Raw genomic sequence first — 20,437 nt, 5'->3', positions numbered from 1 at the left:
TGGCCAGGCTGGACCCTCACCTAGGAGGCTGTCCTCCCGCACTGCTATTGAATGCAGAGCCCACGTGCAGGACAAGGGACCAGCTGGTTCCTAAGCACACCTGGGTGTGTGGCCCTGCTTCCTGCAAACTCAGAGATGACTTCATCTCATCCTCCCCTTTGATCGGACCAGCAGCACATACCAACCCATCGCTGCACCATACCCCCGCTTTTCCCCCAGCCTCCCACTTCTACCTCTGCAGTCTTGAAGAGGCACCTGACATCCCCGGGGCTCCTTGGAACCCGGTTTGAGAACCTCCGAGTGATTATATCCGTCTATCTCTCGGACACCATTTCTTTGGGGGTAGGTTGCTAATTATGGTGGGATTTATTTATTTATATTTTTTAAATCCCCAAAACATTTTTTTTTTCTGTCACTAGCTTGTTTGCACTATGAAAAGGTCAACAAGGAGACCTTTGTCACCTTCCTTCTGTCCATAGGCGGATGTCAGGATGTGAGTGCTCCCTGGCTATGCAAGACTCATTTCATTACCTTTGTCCTCCTTGAGGCACTTTTGAAGGCTGTTATGGTTACAGCATTGCTCGAGTTATTTGTGCCTCGGTTTACCTTCTTCCTGAGGAGCCACACCCGTGGCTAGTGCTTCAGGAAGTTACGAGATGCTGACATCCTGTTCGTCACCACTGCCCCTAATGAATATTTTGCATACCTTTCCAGAAAAAATGTGCTCTTTCTAACTAAAAAATGTATAAAAGTGGCCAAACTAAACAAATAACACCAAAAAGAATGCAAACATTCCCCAAGACGGCCTCCCTCTGATAGGAGACGCCCTGCCCCTCCCTGTTCAGTCTTAGAAGATTGTGTCTCCAGGGGCCTTGGTCACAAGCAGACCGGACGCAGGGTGGCCTTGGCCAGGCTTCCGTCCACAGAGGAGAATCCAGGCCTTGGTTTGTCTCCAGCTGGGCCTTCCCTGTGGCTGCCACTTATTGACTTAAGTCTGAGTGATTCAGATGTATGTCATCGGGAGCACCTCAGGTCACCGGTGGGAGGGAGAGTGACCTCCTTCTCCCGTGTGGGGCTCCAGCAGGGCCTGGCCCAGGTCGAAGCCCCTTGGTTCCTGGTAGGTGTTTCTGGGTCTTGCAGCTCCAAAGACACAGGAAGGTGCCAGGGGCGCAGGTCAGGCAGGCATCTTTCCAGAACTTTGCTAGCTTCTGGGAAAGGGTTTGTGTCTGTACTGGGAGAGGGTTTGGTTAATCGTTGACTGGAAACTTGCTTTTCCGGGCTGCCCCAGGTCCTGCTGTTTTGAGGAAGAGGCAGTAGGGATTGGAGAAGGGCCAAGGGCCTCCTGGTGCCGCCTCAGACGGTTGCTACGCTCCTCCGGCACCATCCTTTGAAACGGCCCAGTGGACAGAGATGGATTTGGGGGTGCCGGGCAGAGGGGTCGTGTGTTTTGGTAGAAAATCTGTGCTTTGAGCAGCAGATGGGCCTTGGGGCCAGGAAGAGAATGGGGCCATATATCTGAGCCAATTGGAACATTCTGCGTGATAAATACTTTTATTGCATGTCATGCTGTTTGTAGGACTGGAACGGGGACTGCAGGATCTGGGGTACTCACATTTGGGGTCAGCCAGGACAAGACCCCAGATAACTGTGAGATGGGACCAGAAGAGCCCAAGGGCCACAAAGGAGGCAAAAACTACAGTGCCAAGGCAGTGTGTCTCTTAGAGTGTGAGGGGATTTTATGTGGCGTACAGATGAACATTTAAATATTTTAATGATTGTCTATTTTCATGTGTATTAGAAAATAACTTCGTTTTGGTTTTTCAGTTGTACTTTATTTATGGTAAATGGTATGGTTTTCTATTTACAGTGGAGACACACAGGTTCCTTTGAAAATTACTTTAAGTAAAAGAGTGACTCGATTCAAAGGAAAATATTAGGTAAAGAATAGTACAGGGCTGGGCTTGGTGGCTCACACCTGTAATCCTAGCACTCTGGGAGGCCGAGGCAGGCAGATTGCTCGAGGTCAGGAGTTCAAAACCAGCCTGAGTGAGATTCCGTCTCTACTAAAAAAATAGAAAGAAATTAATCGAGCAACTAAAAATATATAGAGAAAAAATTAGCCGGGCATGGTGGCGCATGCCTGTAGTCCCAGCTACTCGGGAGGCTGAGGCAGGAGGATCACTTGAGCCCAGGAGATTGAGGTTGCTGTGAGCTAGGCTGACGCCATGGCACTCACTCTAGCCTGGGCAACAAAGTGAGACTCTGTCTCAAAAAAAAGGAATAGTACGGGAGCCGTGTGGGGATGGCAGGTGGCATGTGAGTGCCCGAGGGTTTGGGAAGAGTGTGCTGGAGGAGGTTAGAGATGAGAAAAGGAGAGGGCTCATGCAAGAGTCAGGTGGGGCGGGTGAGGAATAGGACCCAGCTAGGTGGGGAGAGGACGTTGACTCTGGACTTACTGGGCCAGAAATGAATCTTGGTGTAATCCATGTGGTAGCAACAATGAGTCCTGTGGGAAATGGAAGGTGGGTTTGAACTATTGAATATATATATTGTGGAGGACCATTAGTCCACAGGTGTGGACTGTGGACTGAATTTAGGAGGCAGTGGGAGCCATTGAAGGTGCTTGAGAAAGGGAGTGGTCGTTGACTGTCCTTATAGAGTCCCATTTATTTGTGATGGGTACCAGGCCTGGAGGCAGATGATCAGATAGGGGCATCAGTAGAGAGAAATATAAGAGGCCAAACTAGAGCTGTAGCCAGGGACGACCAACCCCACTACCCAGGCCGTCTCCTGCTGGCTTCAGTGGGCAGCTTAGAGAAGTTGGAGGGGGGCAGGCATGAGGTAGGCGAGCCACACCTTGGTCTCTTTGTGGGGAGGCAGTGGGTGCCGGGCAGGGGTGCAGGTCAGAGGTTGTGCATGGAGGCCCAAAAAGGGAGGGGCCTACTTTTCCTGTCTGTACTGGGAGGAGAGAGGGGGGCTGCCCAGTGGTCTGCTCTTGGTGTCTCCTGGCCTAGCATGGAATGTTCTGGAGCGTTCTCTGGGAAGCGGGTGGGGTCAGCTGAGGAAGCTCCTCTCTGAGTTCTCGCAGGAGGAGGAAGCGGGCGGTTTCCTGCCCTATGGTTTGGCCCAGGCGGCCTTTTGGCTGAGCGCCCAGGCCCAGGCTTCCTGCATCAGCAGAGCCTGCCGTCCTCTGGGCCACTTTTTCTTCTGGAACTTTCCCATTTCTCCCTTCTAGTGTGGAGAAGTTCTCCAGGAGTTCAGAGACCCCAGCTTGGTTTAAAACACAGATTTTGTTTTGTTGTTGTTGTTGTTGTTTTCCCCCTCTTTGAGGACCTACTATGTGCCATGTACTGTGTCTGGAATTTTCACGCTGTTATCACAGTTCGCTCTGGACAAAAGCTGTTGAGGAAGGCATCATTCATTATTTCTGCTGCAGTAACACAGAGGAGGAAACAGGGTGTGGGGATATTTCACAAGGCCCAAATCATACAGGTGGTTAGCTGCGGAGTCTGATTCCAGGCTCACACCCTGTGTTCTCTGTAGCATTGAGACTGCAGACAAAATGTTTAAGAGGCACAACTAAATCAGCCTCGTGTTTCTGTGGGCGGGGTGGGGCCGCCCCTGCGCTGTGCTGGGGCGCCGGCAACATCCTACGGCATCGTGGCAGGGGCTGCACAAGTTACGCTGTAGGTAAGGGGTTATGTAAGTACCGGCTACTGCTACTGTGATCACCGGAAACTAGAGTTTGTACAATCCTGAACATCAATTTTTCTAGAAGACATTTTTGGGAGAGTATCACTAGGGGTGAGGAAGAAGTATTGGTTTTTTTTTTTTTTTTGAGACAGAGTCTCGCTTTGTTGCCCAGGCTAGAGTGAGTGCCGTGGCGTCAGCCTAGCTCACAGCAACCTCAATCTCCTGGGCTCAAGTGATCCTCCTGCCTCAGCCTCCCGAGTAGCTGGGACTACAGGCATGTGCCACCATGCCCGGCTAATTTTTTCTATATATATTATTAGTTGGCCAATTAATTTCTTTCTATTTATAGTAGAGACGGGGTCTCGCTCTTGCTCAGGCTGGTTTTGAACTCCTGACCTCGAGCAATCCTCCCACCTCGGCCTCCCAGAGTGCTAGGATTACAGGCGTGAGCCACCACGCCCGGCAAGAAGTATTGTTTTAATTAATATATAGTGGGATAGAATTGTGGAAATTTGACCTTAGAGACATTTTCAGTCTGGGTCGGCGATTTCTGGCCACACCCCTGGTCCCTGGATGTCCGGGGATGAGTATGTAGCGGGGAAGGAGGGGTTTGTGTTCGTTTCCTCTCTCCTTAGCCTCACTTCAGTGAAAGCTTGGGTAGCAGGTGGGCTTTGTTGTTCCCACAGCTCTGGGGCCAGGCTGGTGTGTGCATGTGTGTGTGTGTGTGTGTGTGTGTGTGTGTCTGTCTGTCTGTCTGTCTGTCCCTGTCTCCCAGCCCTGCGCAAAGTTGGTGCCCAGGAGCTGTGACCTCCAGGGCAGTGACTGACCTGCCCAGACCAGTTTCCTTCCTGTCTAACGAGCACAGTCCTCTGAGTTAGTTTCCAGCTCTAAAATTTGGAGAAGAGAGACGGCCTCTGAAGCCTTTTCCTTTCTGGCACTCCTGGGAGGACAGTCCTTTTCCTGGAGTGCCTGCCTTCTGCCTGCCTGCCTGTTTCCTTCAAGCCCACCACCAGACCCTCCTCCTCTTCGAAGCCCCCTGGGATTACCGCAGAGCGAGATCTCTGCTGCATCTTCTCTTTGCTCCCGCTGTTCTTTGTAGCTACCCAGCATTTATTAGCTCCACTGTCTGACTCATTCTGGATTCTTCCCGTGCACCGTGCACCACGCACTGACTATTCGGAGCCAGCAACACAGAGGTGACCCTTCTCCCTGAGGACCTTCCCAAGATTAACAAATAAACAGAGAAATAAATACACAGATTCCAGTTGTGATACCTGCACCGAAGAAAAAGAATCGGGGGCCAGTATTTGTTGACCTTTCAGTCTTCCGCACTAAGCTGTGTCCCCAGGGGCGGGGGGAATAAAGGCATGGACGGTACATGCATTCCTCCTCTAGCAAACAGAGCTAGAGGAGGAATCCTATGGTGGGATCCTATGGTGACTTGACACAAAAGCCTGCTGAGGGGTATGACACCTTACACAAACGTAATATTAGTGCTACGGCAAGATTCTTTCCCATTGACGAAGATGGAGGTGGTATTGTTTTTCTCTGTAGAGAAGAAAATTTAAAGACGAAAAATGTTTTTCATTGCATTTGGTAGCACTTTTATTTTTTTGTGTTTTTGGAGTAGTTTTAGCTTTACAGAAAAAATTTAGTGAAAAGTACAGAGAGTTCCCATGTGTCTCCTTACCTCCCCCAATTTTCCATTATTAACAGCTTGCATTGATGTGGCAAGTTTGTTACAATAGATGTGCCAATGCTGACATGTTATTAATTAAAATTATGTTAATTTTGTTAATTAATATGTTATTAAATAAAATTCATAGTTTACATTGAGGTTCACTCTTGTGCAGTCTGTGGTTTGCGGCAATTGTGTAAGGACCTGTGTCCGCTGGTACAGTATCATGGAGAATGATAGTTTCCCTGGCCTCAAAATCCCCTGTGCTCCATCTGTTCATTGGTACCTCTCTCCCTCCAAGTCCTTGATCTCTTTTTTTTTTTTTTTTGAAACAGAGTCTCACTCGGTTGCCCGGGCTAGAGTGAGTGCCGTGGCGTCAGCCTAGCTCACAGCAACCTCAAACTCCTGGGCTCAAGCGATCCTACTGCCTCAGCCTCCTGAGTAGCTGGGACTACAGGCATGCGCCACCATGCCCGGCTAATTTTTCTATATATTTTAGTTGACCAATTAATTTCTTTCTATTTTTTTAGTAGAGACAGGGTCTCTTTCTTGTCAGGCTGGTTTCGAACTCTTGACCTTGAGCTATCCTGCCTCCTTGGCCTCTCAGAGTGCTAAAATTACAGGCGTGAGCACCCCACCCGGCACCTGATCTTTTTACTGTGTCTGTGGTTTTGCCTCTTCCAGAATGTCAACCATACTGGAACCATACTGTATGTAGCCCTTTCAGACGGGCTTCCTTCACTTGGCAATATGCATTTAAGATTCCTCCATGCCTTTTCATGGCTTGCCAGCTCATTTTTATTGCTGAATTATATTTCATTGTATGGACATATGGTACCACTTTTTTTTCTTTCCTGGGCTAGAGTGTCGTGGCATCAGCCTAGCTCACAGTAACCTCGAACTCCTGGGCTCAAGTGAATCTCCTGCCTCAGCCTCCCCAGTAGCTGGGACTACAGGTGCGTGCCACTACGCCCAGCTAATTTTTTCTATGTTTGGTAGAGATGGGGTCTCACTCTTGCTCAGGTTGGTCTCAAACTCCTGAGCTCAAGTGATCCTCCCGCCTCAGCCTCTCAGAGCGCTAAGATTACAGGTGTGAGCCACTGTGCCTGGCCTTACATTTTCTTTATTGACCTATTGAAGAACATCTTGGTTGTGTCAGAGTTTTTGCAATTATGAATAAAATGATTATAAACCTAATTGTGCTGGTTCTTATGTAGTCATAACTTTTTAATTCATTTGCATAATAAATACCAAGGGATACAATTGCGGGATCATATGATAACAGTATGTTTGATTTTGTAAGAAACTGCCTTCCAAACTGGCTGTGGCTGTTTTGTTTTGCAGTGGATGAGAGTTCCTTTTGCTTCACATCCTCATCCAGCATTTCGTATTGTCTGAGTTTTGGATTTTGGCCGTCCTAATAGGTAGTATCTCACTGCTGGTTTAGTTTGCAATTCCCAATGATATATGATGTTGAGCATCTTTACATATTCTTGCTTGCCATTTGTATATCTTCTTTGGTGAGGCGTCTGTTCAGATTTTTTGCCCACTTTTAACTGGGTTGTTTTCTTATTTTTGAAACAAATAGTGTTTCCCGGTTAGAATCTTATTCACTGTCTCTGACTTATCTGAAAGGACAAGGGAAAAGATTGTGTGTGTGTCTGTGGGCCGACTGGGATGGGGAAAGGCCCCAGACACACATAGTTGTGGTAAGAGTACTGTCAAGTGTTCAGAAGCTGGAATGCCCTTGTGGTTAAGAGCTCGAGCTTGGGGTTCAAGTCCTGGGGCTTGCCTCCTACCAACTGAGTGACTTTAGTAAGTCATTCACCTCTCTGACCTTCAGTTTGCTGACATGTAAAGTGGGGATGTTAAAATCTGCCTCATAGGGTTGCTTTGAAAAATAAAGGAGGTGATCGTGTAAGGCGCTTGGCACCAAGCTTGGCACATAGTGAGCACCCAGTAAGTGGTGGTTCTTCTGACTGATCACCAGTAGACATGCCTTTCACTTTCCCTGCGTGATATTTTGTGTTTCCCTTACGTCCTAGTCTTTGAGAGCCAGAGCCCACTAGAATCCCATTTATCATTAGAGCGCAGAATGGGGGGGTGTGCGTGCAGGTGGGGGGCGCCCACTCTCGGCCTCGGGCCCTGCTCCTGGCCTCCTCTCACTTCTCCCAGTCCACCCGCCCCTCCTTGGGCACTCCTTCCACCTGCGCCTCTCCTGGGCTGCTGTGTCTGTTCCTCCAAGCCTGGCTTCCAGTGCAGATACCCAGCCGCTCCCCCGCCCAGCTGCTCTGAGGATGAGCCCGCAGGCGGTTTTGTGTGTGAGGGGGCTCCTGCTGATGGCTGTGAGGACAAGTCAGAGAGGCAGGAGAGTGACCAGGTGGGTGGAATCTTCGAAGCGCAGAGGGACTCTTGACTTGCCAGCTTCTGACACCTTTGGGAGGCGGGTTGTGGGGTAGTTTTTCTTTTCGTTTTTTATTTTGAGACAGAGTCTCACTTTGTTGCCCAGGCTAGAGTGAGTGCCGTGGCGTCAGCCTAGCTCACAGCAACCTCAAACTCCCGGGCTCAAGCAATCCTCCTGCCTCAGCCTCCCAAGTAGCTGGGACTATAGGCATGTGCCACCATGCCCGGCTAATTTTTTCTATATATATTAGTTGACCAATTAATTTCTTTCTATTTATGGTAGAGACTGGGTCTCGCTCTTGCTCTGGCTGGTTTTTAACTCCTGACCTCAAGCAATCCGCCCGCCTCGGCCTCCCAGAGTGCTAGGATTACAGGCGTGAGCCACCGTGCCCGGCCTGTGGGGTAGTTTTTGATGTGGCCTCGCCTGTAGGCCTTTTGCCCCTCTTATGATGGAAAGGGCCATGTGGCCTTTCCCCTCCTGCTGGTCCTCTTCCCAGTATATACACCTGCTCATCAGGCCTCTGCCCTGCCCCGAAATGAGCCCCTCTGGGCATATCCACAGTATGGAAGGGGAAGGCCTTCCAGTGATGGTGATGGTGATGATGATGGTGGTGGTGACTGATGATGACATTGGTGGTGATGGTAATGATGATGATTGTGATGGTGATGATGATGATGATGGTGGTGGTAATGATGATGATGGTGATGGTGACGATGGTGATGATAATGATGGTGGTGATGATGATGATGATGATGGTGATGGTGATGGTGATGATGGCAGCGCTGCACTGAGAGTGTGCACTCTTACAGGTCCTGTGCTGGTTGTGTTACCTGCACCATCTATATCAGGGTTTCTCAACCTCAGTGCTTTAGTGCTTAGGCTGGATAACTCTGTCATGGGTGCTGTGGGGTGTTTAACAGCATCCCTGGTCCTTGGTCTCTATCCACTGGATAGATAATAGTTGGTAGCACCCTTCCCCTTTTGTCTCCAGATACTGCCACATGTCCCTTGGGGACCAAAATCACCCTAATTCAGAACCACGGATTGAATTTGTTCTTCCCAATAGCCCAGGAGGCAGCTACTCATTTTACTGAGGAGGCAGTTAAGGCTTAGAGAAATGAAGTCGCCCAGAGTCACCAAGCTAATAAATCACAGAGCCAGAATGCAAACCCCAGATACCTGACCCCAAGCCCAGACTTGCAGCCACTGCTCTTTATTACCCGGCGAAAGAAGAGAATTCATCAGCCCCTTGGCAAGGCCACCTGGAACGTGTGAGTGGGTTGGGTCCTGCTTGGTCAACTCAAGCATCCATTGACAAATTCATTTGGAGCTAATAAAAGCAGAGTCTGCTCCCCATTTTCTGACTTGGTTTGAACTCAAGAAGCTGAATGTATATATGTGGACACTGTCTCCGTAGGCACCAGACCTGTGACACAGCCATGCACCCCATGGCTTCTCCTTCCTTCAGGCAGCCCTGTCACCTGGTGTCAACTATAGACACCGGTGAAGAGCAGGAACTAGCATGGCTGTGGTTTGCTGCAAATGGGACCTCCTAGCTCATTGTCTGTGTTCTCCTACTGAGGTGGTGAGTCTGGTGGTGTGAGTTGAGTGCCCAAAATACCTATTTATAATCTTACTTTTACAATCATTTACAATGCAAAATTAAACACATACTGCAACGTTGAACAAATTTTATAGTGGCTGGACACAGTGGCTCACGTCTGTAATTGCAGCACTTTGGGAGGCTGAGGTGGGAGGATTGCTTAAGACACAGAAAATTGTGACCAGCCTGGGCAACGTAACAAGTCCCCATCTCTACAAAAAATAAATTAGCTGAGTGTGGTGGCACATGCCTGCAGTCTCAGTTACTTGGAAGGCTGAGGTGGGAGAATTGCTTGAGCCCAGGAGTTCAAGGCTGCAGTGAGCTACGATGGCACCTTGACCTCCAGCCTGGGCAACAGAGTGAGACGCTGTCTCTTAAAAAAAAATTTTTTTTTTCAGTAAACACCTACGTGCCCACCATTTAGATTCTATCATTAACTTTTTTATTTTTATTTTTATTTATTTATTTATTTATTTATTTATTTATTTATTTATTTATTTATTTTTGAGACAGAGTCTCACTTTGTTGCCCAGGCTAGAGTGAGTGCCGTGGCATCAGCCTAGCTCACAGCAACCTCAAACTCCTGGGCTCAGGTGATCCTCCTGCCTCAGCCTCCCGAGTAGCTGGGACTACAGGCATGCGCCACCATGTCCGGCTAATTTTTTCTCTCTATATATTACTTGGCCAATTAATTTCTTTGCATTTATAGTAGAGACTGGGTCTCGCTCTTGCTCAGGCTGGTTTCGAACTCCTGACCTCGAGCAATCCACCCGCCTCGGCCTCCCAGAGTGCTAGGATTACAGGCATGAACCACCGCGTCTGGCCTTGTCATTAACTTTTTTACTGCACTTCCTTTATCACCCATGGTGTTTCCCATTTCTGGAACCCAGGTCACCGTCATCTCTGGCTGGTGAGCACACGATAAATTCTCTATGAGGAGAATAACTTAATGATACATATGTGGCCATGAGACAAAGATGGTCTTCATTAACCAGATTGATGGGGGAAGTAAAGGGTCATGGGTGACCCCAACATGATCACAAACCATTGCCACAAAGAGAAACCCCAGACCCTTTAGCTGTTACCCTCCCTCCACCCCAGTGAGCCCTAGGCAACCACTTCTCTACTTTCTGTCTCTGTAAATTTGTCCATTCTGCACATTTCATATAAATGGAATCATAATATGGTCTTTTGTGACTTCTTTTAGCATAATGTTTTCAAGGTTCATCTGTGTTGTAGCACGAATCAGTACTTTATTTCTTTTTTATGGCCAAATATTCCGTTGTGTAGATATACGTGTTTTGTTTATCCATTTATCAGTTGATGGCTATTTGGGCTGTTTCTACCTTTTGGCTGTTGTGAATAATGCTGCTATGAACATTTGTGTACAAATTTTTGTTTGAATACCTGTTTTCAACTTTTTTGGGTATATGCTTAGGAGTGGAATTGTTGAGTCATATGATAATTCTATATTTAACTTTTTAAGGAACTTCCAACTGTTTTCCACAGTGGCTGCACCATTTCACATTCCCACCAAGAATGCATGAGGGTTCCAATTTCTCTGCATCCTCGAGAACATTTATTTCCCATATTTTTCATTATAGCCATCCTAGCAGATGTGAAGTGACATCTCGTTGTGGTTTTGATTTGCATTTTACTGATAGCTAATGATGTTGAGTATCTTTTCATGTTGGGCATGTATGTATCATCTTTGGAGAAATGTCTATTCAAATCCTTTGCTCATTTTTAAATTGAATTGTCATTTTGTTGTTGAGTTGTAAGAATTATTTATATATTCTGGTTAGTAGACCCTTTTCAGATATATGGTTTGCAGATATTTTCTCCCATCCTTATGGGTTGTCTTCACCCTCTTGATAGTGTCCGTTTTATTTTTTTATTTCGGTATATTATGGGGGTACCGATTTTAAGGTTTCAATAAATGCCCTTTCCCCCCCTCTCCCCACAAGTCTGAGTTTCCAGCATGACCATCCCCCAGATGGTGCACATCTCACTCATTATGTATGTATATACCTGCCCCCCGCCCCCATGCCCAATACCCTATTACTGTAGTACCTATGTGTCCACTTAGGTGCTGCTCAGTTAATACCAGTTTGCTGGTGAGTATATGTGGTGCTTGTTTTTCCATTCTTGGGATACTTCACTTAGTAGTATGGGTTCCAGCTCTATGGAGACAGGATCTTGCTCTGTTGCCTGGGCTAGAATTCAGTGGCGTCATCACAGTTCACTGCAACCTCAAACTCCTGGACTCAAGCGATCCTCTTGCCTCAGCCTCCCCTGTAGCTGGGACTATAGGTACTGACCATGGTGCTTTGCTAACTTTTACATTTTTATTAGAGACGGGGTCTTACTCTTGCTCAGGCTGATCTCGAACTCAAGCCAACTGATCTCCTGAGCTCAAGCCATCCTCCCGCCTCAGCCTCTCAGAGCGCTAGGATTGCAGGTATGAGCCACCACACCTTGTCTTAATAGTGTCCTTTAAAGCACAAAGTTCTTAATTATTATAAAAGTCCAATTTATCTCTTTTTTCTTTTGTTGCTTATGCTTTTGGTGTCATCTAAGAAACCACTACCAAATCTGAAGTCATGAAGCTTTATCCCCCTATATTTTTTTGAGAGTCATAATTTTGGCTCTTATATTTAGGTTTTTGATCTGTTTCAGTTAAATTCTGCAAATAGTGTGGTGTGAGGGTCCAGTTTCATTCTTGTGCATGGGACAGTCCAGTTGTCCCAGCACCATATGTTGAAAGACCATTCTTTCCCCATTGAATGGTCTTGGCACCGCTGTAGAAAGTCAGTTGACCATTGGGGTATGTGTTTATTTCTGGACTCTCGATTCTATTCCGGTGCCACAAGTTTTGAGTACCCTTTGGGCACGAGTGTGTCCTGCTCTTGGGGAGCATTTGGTCCAGTAGGAGAGATCAGACACGTTCACTGCAAGCTGGGACGTTCTGGGAAGGGGTCAAAATGATGATATATTTATGAAGATGAGGGAGCACTTGCTCCAGGCCGGGGCAGTGTGTGTGGAGCAGGGGAGGCATGGGCTTGGGCAGGGGGATGATGCCACGTGTCTGTCTGGAGACAAATTTGGCAAGGTAGGGTGGAGACTGTTGAGGGCCATGTGCTCCCAGGAGAGGACCCTGGGCTTCATTCCAGCGTGTCTGGGCAGGGTGGGCTGGGTCTGAGTGGGAGAGCTTGGGGACAGGGGGATCATGGGGGATTGTGGGGTGACCGAGTGCTGGCTGGGCATCTGGGCCAGGCAATGGGAGTGCTAGGGAGCAGGGTGGTCTTTAAAAATGACCTGGGCCTGCCCAGCCACCAGCCCCTTTGTGCCTGTCTGCTCTGTGGGCCTCTGCTGGGACAGCAGCAACACGGGAGGCAGGTCGCCGCAGCCCCTGCTGCCGGCCCCACGGGCCTCACAGCTCTAATCCCAGCTACTGCCTGCTCCGGGAGACAGTGCCACCCAGCTCCTCTGCTCCTCCTTCCTGGCCGCTCCAGGCCAGGTAGCCCCGAGCCTTCTCAGAACTCCTTTTCGGACAATCCCTGCACCATCCGTTTCTGGGAACTGCTGGCTCGCTCCCGAGTGCCGGGTGCACGGTAGGTGCTTGAGAGTACTCCCTGGCTATTGCTTTCTAGGTACCACACATGGAACCAGGGTGGCCTGAGAGGAGAGAGGGTGATGGGAAGCACCTGGGCTCAGCCCAGCTCGGGCCAAACTGGGCACCAGGCGTCAGCTGTGGCGCCTTGAGTGAGTAGCTGCATCTCTCGAGTTCTGGTTTCTTCTCTGGAAGGAGTGGTGGTGGAGTCATCCCCTTGGATTTGTGACGAAGTCCAGCTGATCAGCCTGTGGCAGGCACCCGGCAGGTAGGCAGCACCTGTAAAGCGGCTGCTGTCCTTTCCCGATTTGGTAGCTCAGGGTCAGGCTGAGCAGGTGCAGGGGCCGTTTTTAAATTGGAGGGGGGTCTCCTCTTAAAAGTCTTGAAGATGCCTGGCTGAGTGCCAGTGGTTCTGTTGGGCTCTTTCCCTGGCCCATCTGCTCTGTACCGAGCCATGTCCTGAGTGGTCCCCTCCCTGACTCTCAGGTGCCCCTCATTGCTGCCTGAGTGCTCGGCAGTCCGCCCTGTGGCTGTGATGGGCATCCCCACTTATCCGGGGTCCTAGCCTCTGCCAGGGGAGCGGGGAGCACGCAGAGAAGTGGACAGCTGGCTCCCAGGCAGTGCAGTGCTTAGCCTTGGAGTCAGAACAGGGAAACGTCTGTTTGTGTTTCCATGAACGAGAGGGGACAGCTGGCCTGCAGATAGCAGGCGAGGTCAGCTGGGGGTTGCCTTGGCTGCCGGCTTTAAGCAAACCCTGGCCCTGGTGAGGTGGGCAGAAGGATGAAGTGGCTGGCACGGCCTGAGAAAAGCCATCTGAGAGCAGTGTCTGGGCTGGGCTAGGCTGTGCAGAGGCCACTGGGGAAGGCAGCTGTGTGGGACTTTGCTCCCTGGGACCTGGGGGACCGCCCCATCAGCCAAGCCTGAGGATTGGGACTTTACCAAGCAGGTGAGGAGAGGTGGGCCTGCTTTTTTTTCCAGAGGATTCTCTGCTTCCAGAAGTTTCTCTTGGGCACCTTTAGCTAGGAGCTCTCAGGTGTAAGCTAAAAATCAGATTTCCTTTGCAAAAATTCTGCTTTCTTGGGACTTTCCAGACCCTCATAAATCAAATAAGTGGGAACAGGCTTGTACTTCAGCATTAAAGCAAACATTAACACCCCTTGCTGCCCGCCCCAAGCTGGTGCCTGGCAGCCCCTGGGAGGACTCAGGCATTTTCTGAGCATAGAATTCTCTAGGGGGCCGCAGGCACCTGCTTACCCTGAAGATTTGATATTTGGAGCTAAGTTCTAATTCCATTTCCTGTTACTTTTGCGTGTGTGCACCATGGACCCCCTTTTTTGACAGTTCGGTGAAGCCCATGGAACTCTTCTCAAAATGATGGTTTTAAATGCATACATGATTCAAAGGAAACCAATCACTTTGACTTCTAGTTATCAGAATATTAAAAAAGCAAGCTCGTGATATGGAAATCTATGTGCTGCTTTATTGAAGCATTAAATAAACAGCCTTGCAGTAGGTCTAATAATAACTGTTATGATTTTAAAATAGTGATGAGCATGAATAATGTTTTGAGAGATCTGCAACTCTGTCCTGTGATGTGAGACTATCTGCGATTCTATTGATAACCGAGCCACAGATGCTGGTAATAGGAATGTGGTCTGTTGGCTACATTCGTAATTAAAGGAAATAGAAAATTTCAGTTGCAGGTTAACGGAAATATGGAATTTTTTTTCCATCCAAATTCATGGAGACCCAGTTAAGAACTCCCCAGACAAGCAGTGACCGAAAGAAGATTGTTTTCCCCAAACCTCTTTTTTTTTTTTTTTTTTTGAGACAGAGTCTCGCTTTGTTGCCCAGGCTAGAGTGAGTGCTGTGGCGTCAGCCTAGCTCACAGCAACCTCAAACTCCTGTGCTCCAGCGATCCTCCTGCCTCAGCCTCCCGAGTAGCTGGGACTATAGACATGCGCCACCATGCCCAGCTAATTTTTTCTATATCTATTAGTTGGCCAATTAATATCTTTCTATTTATTGTAGAGATGGGGGTCTTGCTGTTGCTCAGGCTGGTTTCGAACTCCTGACCTCGAGCAATCCGCCCGCCTCGGCCTCCCAGAGTGCTAGGATGACAGGTGTGAGCCATCGCGCCCGGCCTTCAAACCTCTTTTTGTATCAACCATGACATCTTCCTCTCCCAGAATTTAAACCCCTCTCCTGGTCCTTAGCGCCCCAGGAACTCCAGGGGGACAGCTTAAACATCTGTGCACACAGACCAAAGGGCCCCCCATGTCTGGTGCCCCCACCTCCAAGGCAGGGCTCTGGGTCCTGTTACTCTGTGTGCTGGGGGTCGAATCGTGTCCCCCCTAAGGATGTCCTAAGTCCCAGTACTTCAGAATGTGACTTTATTTTGAAATAGGGTGATTGCAGATGTGATCAGTTAAGATGAGGTCACACTGCAGTAGGGTGGGCTCTTAATCCAACTCGAGGAGTGTCCTTATAAGAAAAGACAGAAGGAAGACAGTCACAGGGAGACAAGAGGCACAGGGAGATGGCCATGAGAGACACAGACAAGAGCGCCTGTGACGATGAAGTCGAGGATGGGAGTCTCACAGCTGTCAGCGTGGAGCAGGTTCTTCCTGGATCCTTTAGAGAGGGCGTGGCCCTTCTGACGCCTTGATTTTGGACTTCTAGTCTGCAGAACTGTTTCAAGCCACTCCGTTTGTAGCAGTCTGCTGCAGAGACTATCACGGCATGGTCTGGCGCGGTCCGAGGGGTGGAGGGGAGCCCGGCTGTGGGTGGGAAGCCACCTCGCCTGGCTTCCCTCCCGCCTGTGCATTCCCAGGTTGACTCTCGCCTGCACAGTCTGGCTTCCCTGTCGTCGGCGCCGTTCACTTTGCGATTGCCTTGATTTGGGCATTCTGTCTACTACCCTGCTTCGGGCCGCCTTTCTGAAATGACAAAAGCAAGCCGTACCTCTGGGGACACGCAGGCAGAGCTTGTGGCTGTTAAAATCTGAGGGCCGGAGAGAGAGGGAGAGGTAGGAGATTTCGAATCTCATTTCGGTTGGAGGCTTTGCATAGCGTTTCGGCCCAGGCGTGAGAAAGCGGGTTCAGTTCGATGAAGAGGCAGGCGGGGCATTCCTTCCAGGGCTGGAATGGGTGTCTTAGGGCAGTCAGGGTTCCCACGGATTTACTTAACTGGGTTAAAAAAAAAAATACCCACAGCATCGAGACCCGCCTATGTGTGCACCGTGCAAGGCCTTGGAGGGGGGTGGGTGGCACAAGGGAAACAACCCCTGCCCGGCCCTCGAGTTGCAGGGCTGCGCTGCCGGGCACCTGCCTCGTGTGTGGCCAGCACGCGGTGCACGCGTGTTGATGAACGAGGGCTGGGAAATAAGACTCAGCCGTTGCTTGTCCTGAGGACGGTAATAAACGCTCAGCTCTGTGACCGGGTGGAGCTGCTCCTCGAAGGGCACAGGCAAAAAGACCGGAGGGTCTCGGGGAGCCCCATCTACGGGGAGGAATCTGAGCGGGAGCCGTGACGACAGGCAGGTGCCATCGCTTGTGTGACTAAATCATCCTTGGAAAAATGATTCAAGAAATATATCCCCTGTAATCCCAAGTCTTCTCTTCCACGTTAACGCTGCATTTTTCATGTTGGTACATGATCGTCACGTTGTGTCATCATCCATGTGTCTATCGTTTGGTTCCACTTCTGGCTGCGTAGCTTTTTCCAGGTCATTTGTCATTCTTGACATTGACCATGACATCAACTGTCCCTGAATGTGTGCCGTGGTTGACCATTCCTCAAGAACGGGAGTCCTTGCTAGATTGCCCATGGTTTTAGCTGGTATAAACCACTCTGCAGAGTGGGCTGGAGGTAGGATGGGCCTGCGTGTGGCCGGACGGAAGGGGCAGGTTGAGGAGGCAGGGGCCGCACTGTCCAGGCCAACGAGGCTGGGTGCTATTCCCTGAGCCACGGGTTAGTGTTAGTTCCCTGAAGGTGCACGGGACACCCTCCCTGTCTGGGCACTGTGCTAGCGCAGACACAGGGAGAGGCATCCCTGGAGCTGCGGTCTCCCTGGGGTTTACAGAGGCAAAGAGCCCCTAGGATGCAGGCGAGTGCAATGCCAGGGGTGGGGGTGGGGCTGGGGCTGGAGAGCTCCCAGAGGAGGTGGTGCAGGGCCTCTGCAGGGAGACAGCCTGACAAAAGGCCGCCTAGGTGACAGGGTCTGGGAGACCAGGCTGAGCAGCTGGGACATGTCCCTAATCCCAGTGGCTGGAGGGTGACTTTTGCAGAAAGATGAGGTGGTAGGCCAGACTGGAAGGTTACTTTGTGCCAGGTCATGGATGTCCTCGAAGGCAGCTTGGGTTTTGTTTTTTGTTTTTTTCCCTTTGGCAGTGGGGAGCCATCGAAGGTTTTTGAGCAGGGGAATCACATAACCTGACCTAGGCTGCAAGGACAATCTGTTTGAGTGTGGCATGAGGGTGAGTCCCCGGAGGTCCAAAGGCCAATTAGGAAGCTGTTGCCACAGTCCCGGGCAGGCGAGAGAGGAGGAGAACTGGAGCAGGGAGGGGGCGGGGAGAGTCGGCCCAGGAGCACATTTGGCAGGATGCCTGATGGAGGGGGAGTCCTCAGGATGTTTGTCAGGCACTTGTTTCCCCGGGGCTCCTGTCTCATCTCCCGGATCCACTCGTTTGGCCTGCCTGGCGCATAATCAGCCCAGATGCTTCTGAGTGAGTGGTTCCTCGGGTTTCTGACAGGCCCCTGAGCTCCCTCTCTGAATCTTTCATGCTCCGGCGCAGCTTGACAGGTGGAGGAGATGTCGGTGTCTGGGCTCACCTTATCTCGCCGCTGCCATCATGTTTCCCGTATCATAGTAACAGAGCAGATGTCGGGGCCTGTTGCTAAGGGTTCCCTGGGATATTGGTGCCTGGTGTAGAGCCGAGAGCTCTCACACGGTGTCTGAGGCCGCGGGAAGCAGCAGCTAGGCGGCAAGTATTCTTTTGTTTTCGTCCCGTCCCGGCTTCTTCTCCTTCCCTTAAAGCCCACCTCCTCCCCCGTGGCTCGCTGTCTTGGAGGTAGCGAACGTGCAGCCACTGTCCCTTCCCGTGACCCGGCAGACATGACTAATGGGTGGCGGCTTTCCTTCCTCCAGGGGCTGGAGGTGGCCCTCTGGGCACCAGCTTGGATTAGGCACTTGGGACGGAGCCTGCACCTGCTGAGACCCGGCATCCCCCCCCAACCTCTCCTCGGGGTGCTTCTTGTGGCACGTGGGTGGGCAGGGAGTGGGTCATCTCTTGTTCGCCTTCCTCATCTGGTCTTTCCACCACAAGTGGAATATCGAACCCTGAGCAGTTCTGGAGAGGGGTTTGGCTGGATGTTGAGGTCGGGGCTGGGATGTCATCTGTATCCCTTATCTATTGCTACAGTAACGCCGCACAACAAGCACACCCAAATTCTGTGCTTGACAACCACGATCTGTGACTGCTCCTAAATCTGAGGGCTGGCCGGGCCACTCTGCCGTTCTGCCTCTCTCGGCCGGGCCACGCGTTTCATTCTGAGCATCTCGGTTCATTGGAGGATGCTTGTGAGTGATCTCTGGGTGGCTGTCAGGAACCAGGGTCCTGTACCTTCTGGGGACCTGTGCTCACCTTTGCACATGGCTGTACCTCCTAGACACTGCGGCTCCTTCCGCCCTTCCATTCGCCTGCCTTTTGCCCGCTGCTGTCCCTGTGTCACTTCTTCTAGTCTCGCCAGAGAGGTGGTCTGTCCTGGGCACGCATACCCTTGGGTCCGGGCTTCCTTTGTCACAGTCACTTGGAGGTGGCTGTGGTCTTGGGCGTGTGTTTCTCTGGGTGTCCTTCATGGGGTCACAATTGTGACTTCATCGAGGCAGACCTCGGCCAGGCAAACCAGCTGGTCTCGCGGGAGCTGGGGTCTGCTGCCTGTTCTCGGCGTGGGCAGACCCTCGGGCTGCAGTGTGAGTGCATTTGTTCCTCACCCTGCCAAGCCTGCAGGCTCAGCTGTAACAGTGAAAATGTCCCTGAAATATTAATAAAATCAAGGAGGTGGAAATGCCGGGCGTCAGAGGGGGAGAGAGAACAGCTGTAGGGAAAAGGGGCGGGTGGCCAGGGGCTGCCTTGCAGGGGTAGTTGCCTTTGTCCCTGTCCCAGCCCAGTAGATGGGGCAGAGACCCTGTGGGTGGGTGTCACCCTCCTGGAAGGGCAGGTTGTCTTGCCCTCCAGACCTCTCTTTCAGAGTTAGAGATAGCTGCGGGAGGCTAATGCCTTTCACGCTGTGTTAAAGATGCTGTAAGTTTTGGAAGGTTGGGGGTCCAGCTGCGGTTTTCCTGCCCTGGTAACTATGTGTGCTGCTCTCTGGCGTTGACGGAACGTGCTCCCAGGGCATGCGCACTGTGCCCTGCAGTGGGGTGGAGGCCCTCGTCCCTTTGCCCCTTTGTAGAGGAGAACACCCGGCTGGAGAGGTTCACATGACCTGCCCGGCCACTCAGTCGCCCAGGGCTCTAAAGATCCTTTACCACCTCCTGAGCCCACAAAGTCTGTTAGGGAGGTAGAAACCTTCTTTTAAGCAGATGCAAATGTTTGCAAAGAGGAGTGTTTTTGTTTTTGTTTTAGCTTCTAGAGGCCTGAATGTGTTATTGAAACCGACTAATTGCAGATGTAGCTACAGATAGGTTCTTCTCTCTTTTGTCTTCTGAGTTCGAAAATGCAAAATCCACTCAGGCCAACAGGACACGGCTGCCTCTAGCAGAATTTTTGTGGTGGACGGTTTTATTTTTTGTTTTTCTGTGTGTGTTTTTTAAAAATTATTAATTTTTTTTTTGTTGTTGGACAATTTTGGATGCACTTTGCAGAGAGTAGACATGAGGCCTGCCACTGACAGCTTCGATTGGCTTTGAACGTGACCATTGAAAAGTTATCTCAAAAATACATCTAAAAAATGCACGTCCCCTTACCTTTTTTGGAATTTATTCTAAGAGAATTTATTCTAAGGGACCAGAGATGGTCATAAAGATTTATCTCCTAGGGTATACATTTTTAGTTTCAAATATAATAGAGCGAAATTGAAAACAATCTATGGCCCCCAAATGGGAAAATGGTAGAATATATTATATCCAGAATACTAAGTTGTAGTCACAACTCATATTTTCGAAGAACTTTAATAACATGGGAAAGTACAACATGGTATGGAAGCAGCTCAGCGTAGGTAGTAGTGAGAATCCAGTTTTATTTAAAATCTGTACATAAATACCTAGAAAAATCAGAAGGTGCTACATTAAGATGTTCAGACTTGTCACGGGGCTGGGGGTGGCTGAGTGAGTTTAGGGTCATTTTTCTTTATAATATAGTATATCATAGTGCGCAGGAAGTGACCACACGGGTTGCATGATGACTGTTGCTCAGAGGAGACGACTCTGCCGTGCCTGCCCTG

At 50.0% G+C, this 20,437-nt stretch overlaps 1 protein-coding gene across 4 annotated transcripts in view; it reads left to right on the top strand.

Moving 5' to 3' along the window:
- Positions 1–20,437, top strand: part of RPH3AL (rabphilin 3A like (without C2 domains)) — a 143,444-nt gene that overhangs the window by 25,895 nt on the left and 97,112 nt on the right. The window contains exon 1 of one of the 4 annotated variants that reach the window (XM_012740632.3): positions 716–1,117. The exons of 1 other annotated variant lie outside the window; for it this stretch is intronic. In XM_012740632.3, the coding sequence (XP_012596086.1) occupies positions 1,012–1,117 (106 nt within the window). In that variant the 5' untranslated portion in view covers positions 716–1,011. Of the gene's footprint in view, positions 1–715; positions 1,118–17,656; positions 17,977–20,437 lie in introns of those variants that run through there. 2 more of the 4 variants (XM_075994274.1, XM_075994271.1) reach the window with 2 other exon arrangements.

This window comes from Microcebus murinus, chromosome 18, assembly GCF_040939455.1.
Source record: "Microcebus murinus isolate Inina chromosome 18, M.murinus_Inina_mat1.0, whole genome shotgun sequence".
In the NCBI taxonomy this organism is placed as follows: Eukaryota; Metazoa; Chordata; class Mammalia; order Primates; family Cheirogaleidae; genus Microcebus; species Microcebus murinus.
The sequence above is the reverse complement of the archived record's forward strand: the minus strand, read 5'-3'. Positions and strand labels throughout refer to the sequence as shown.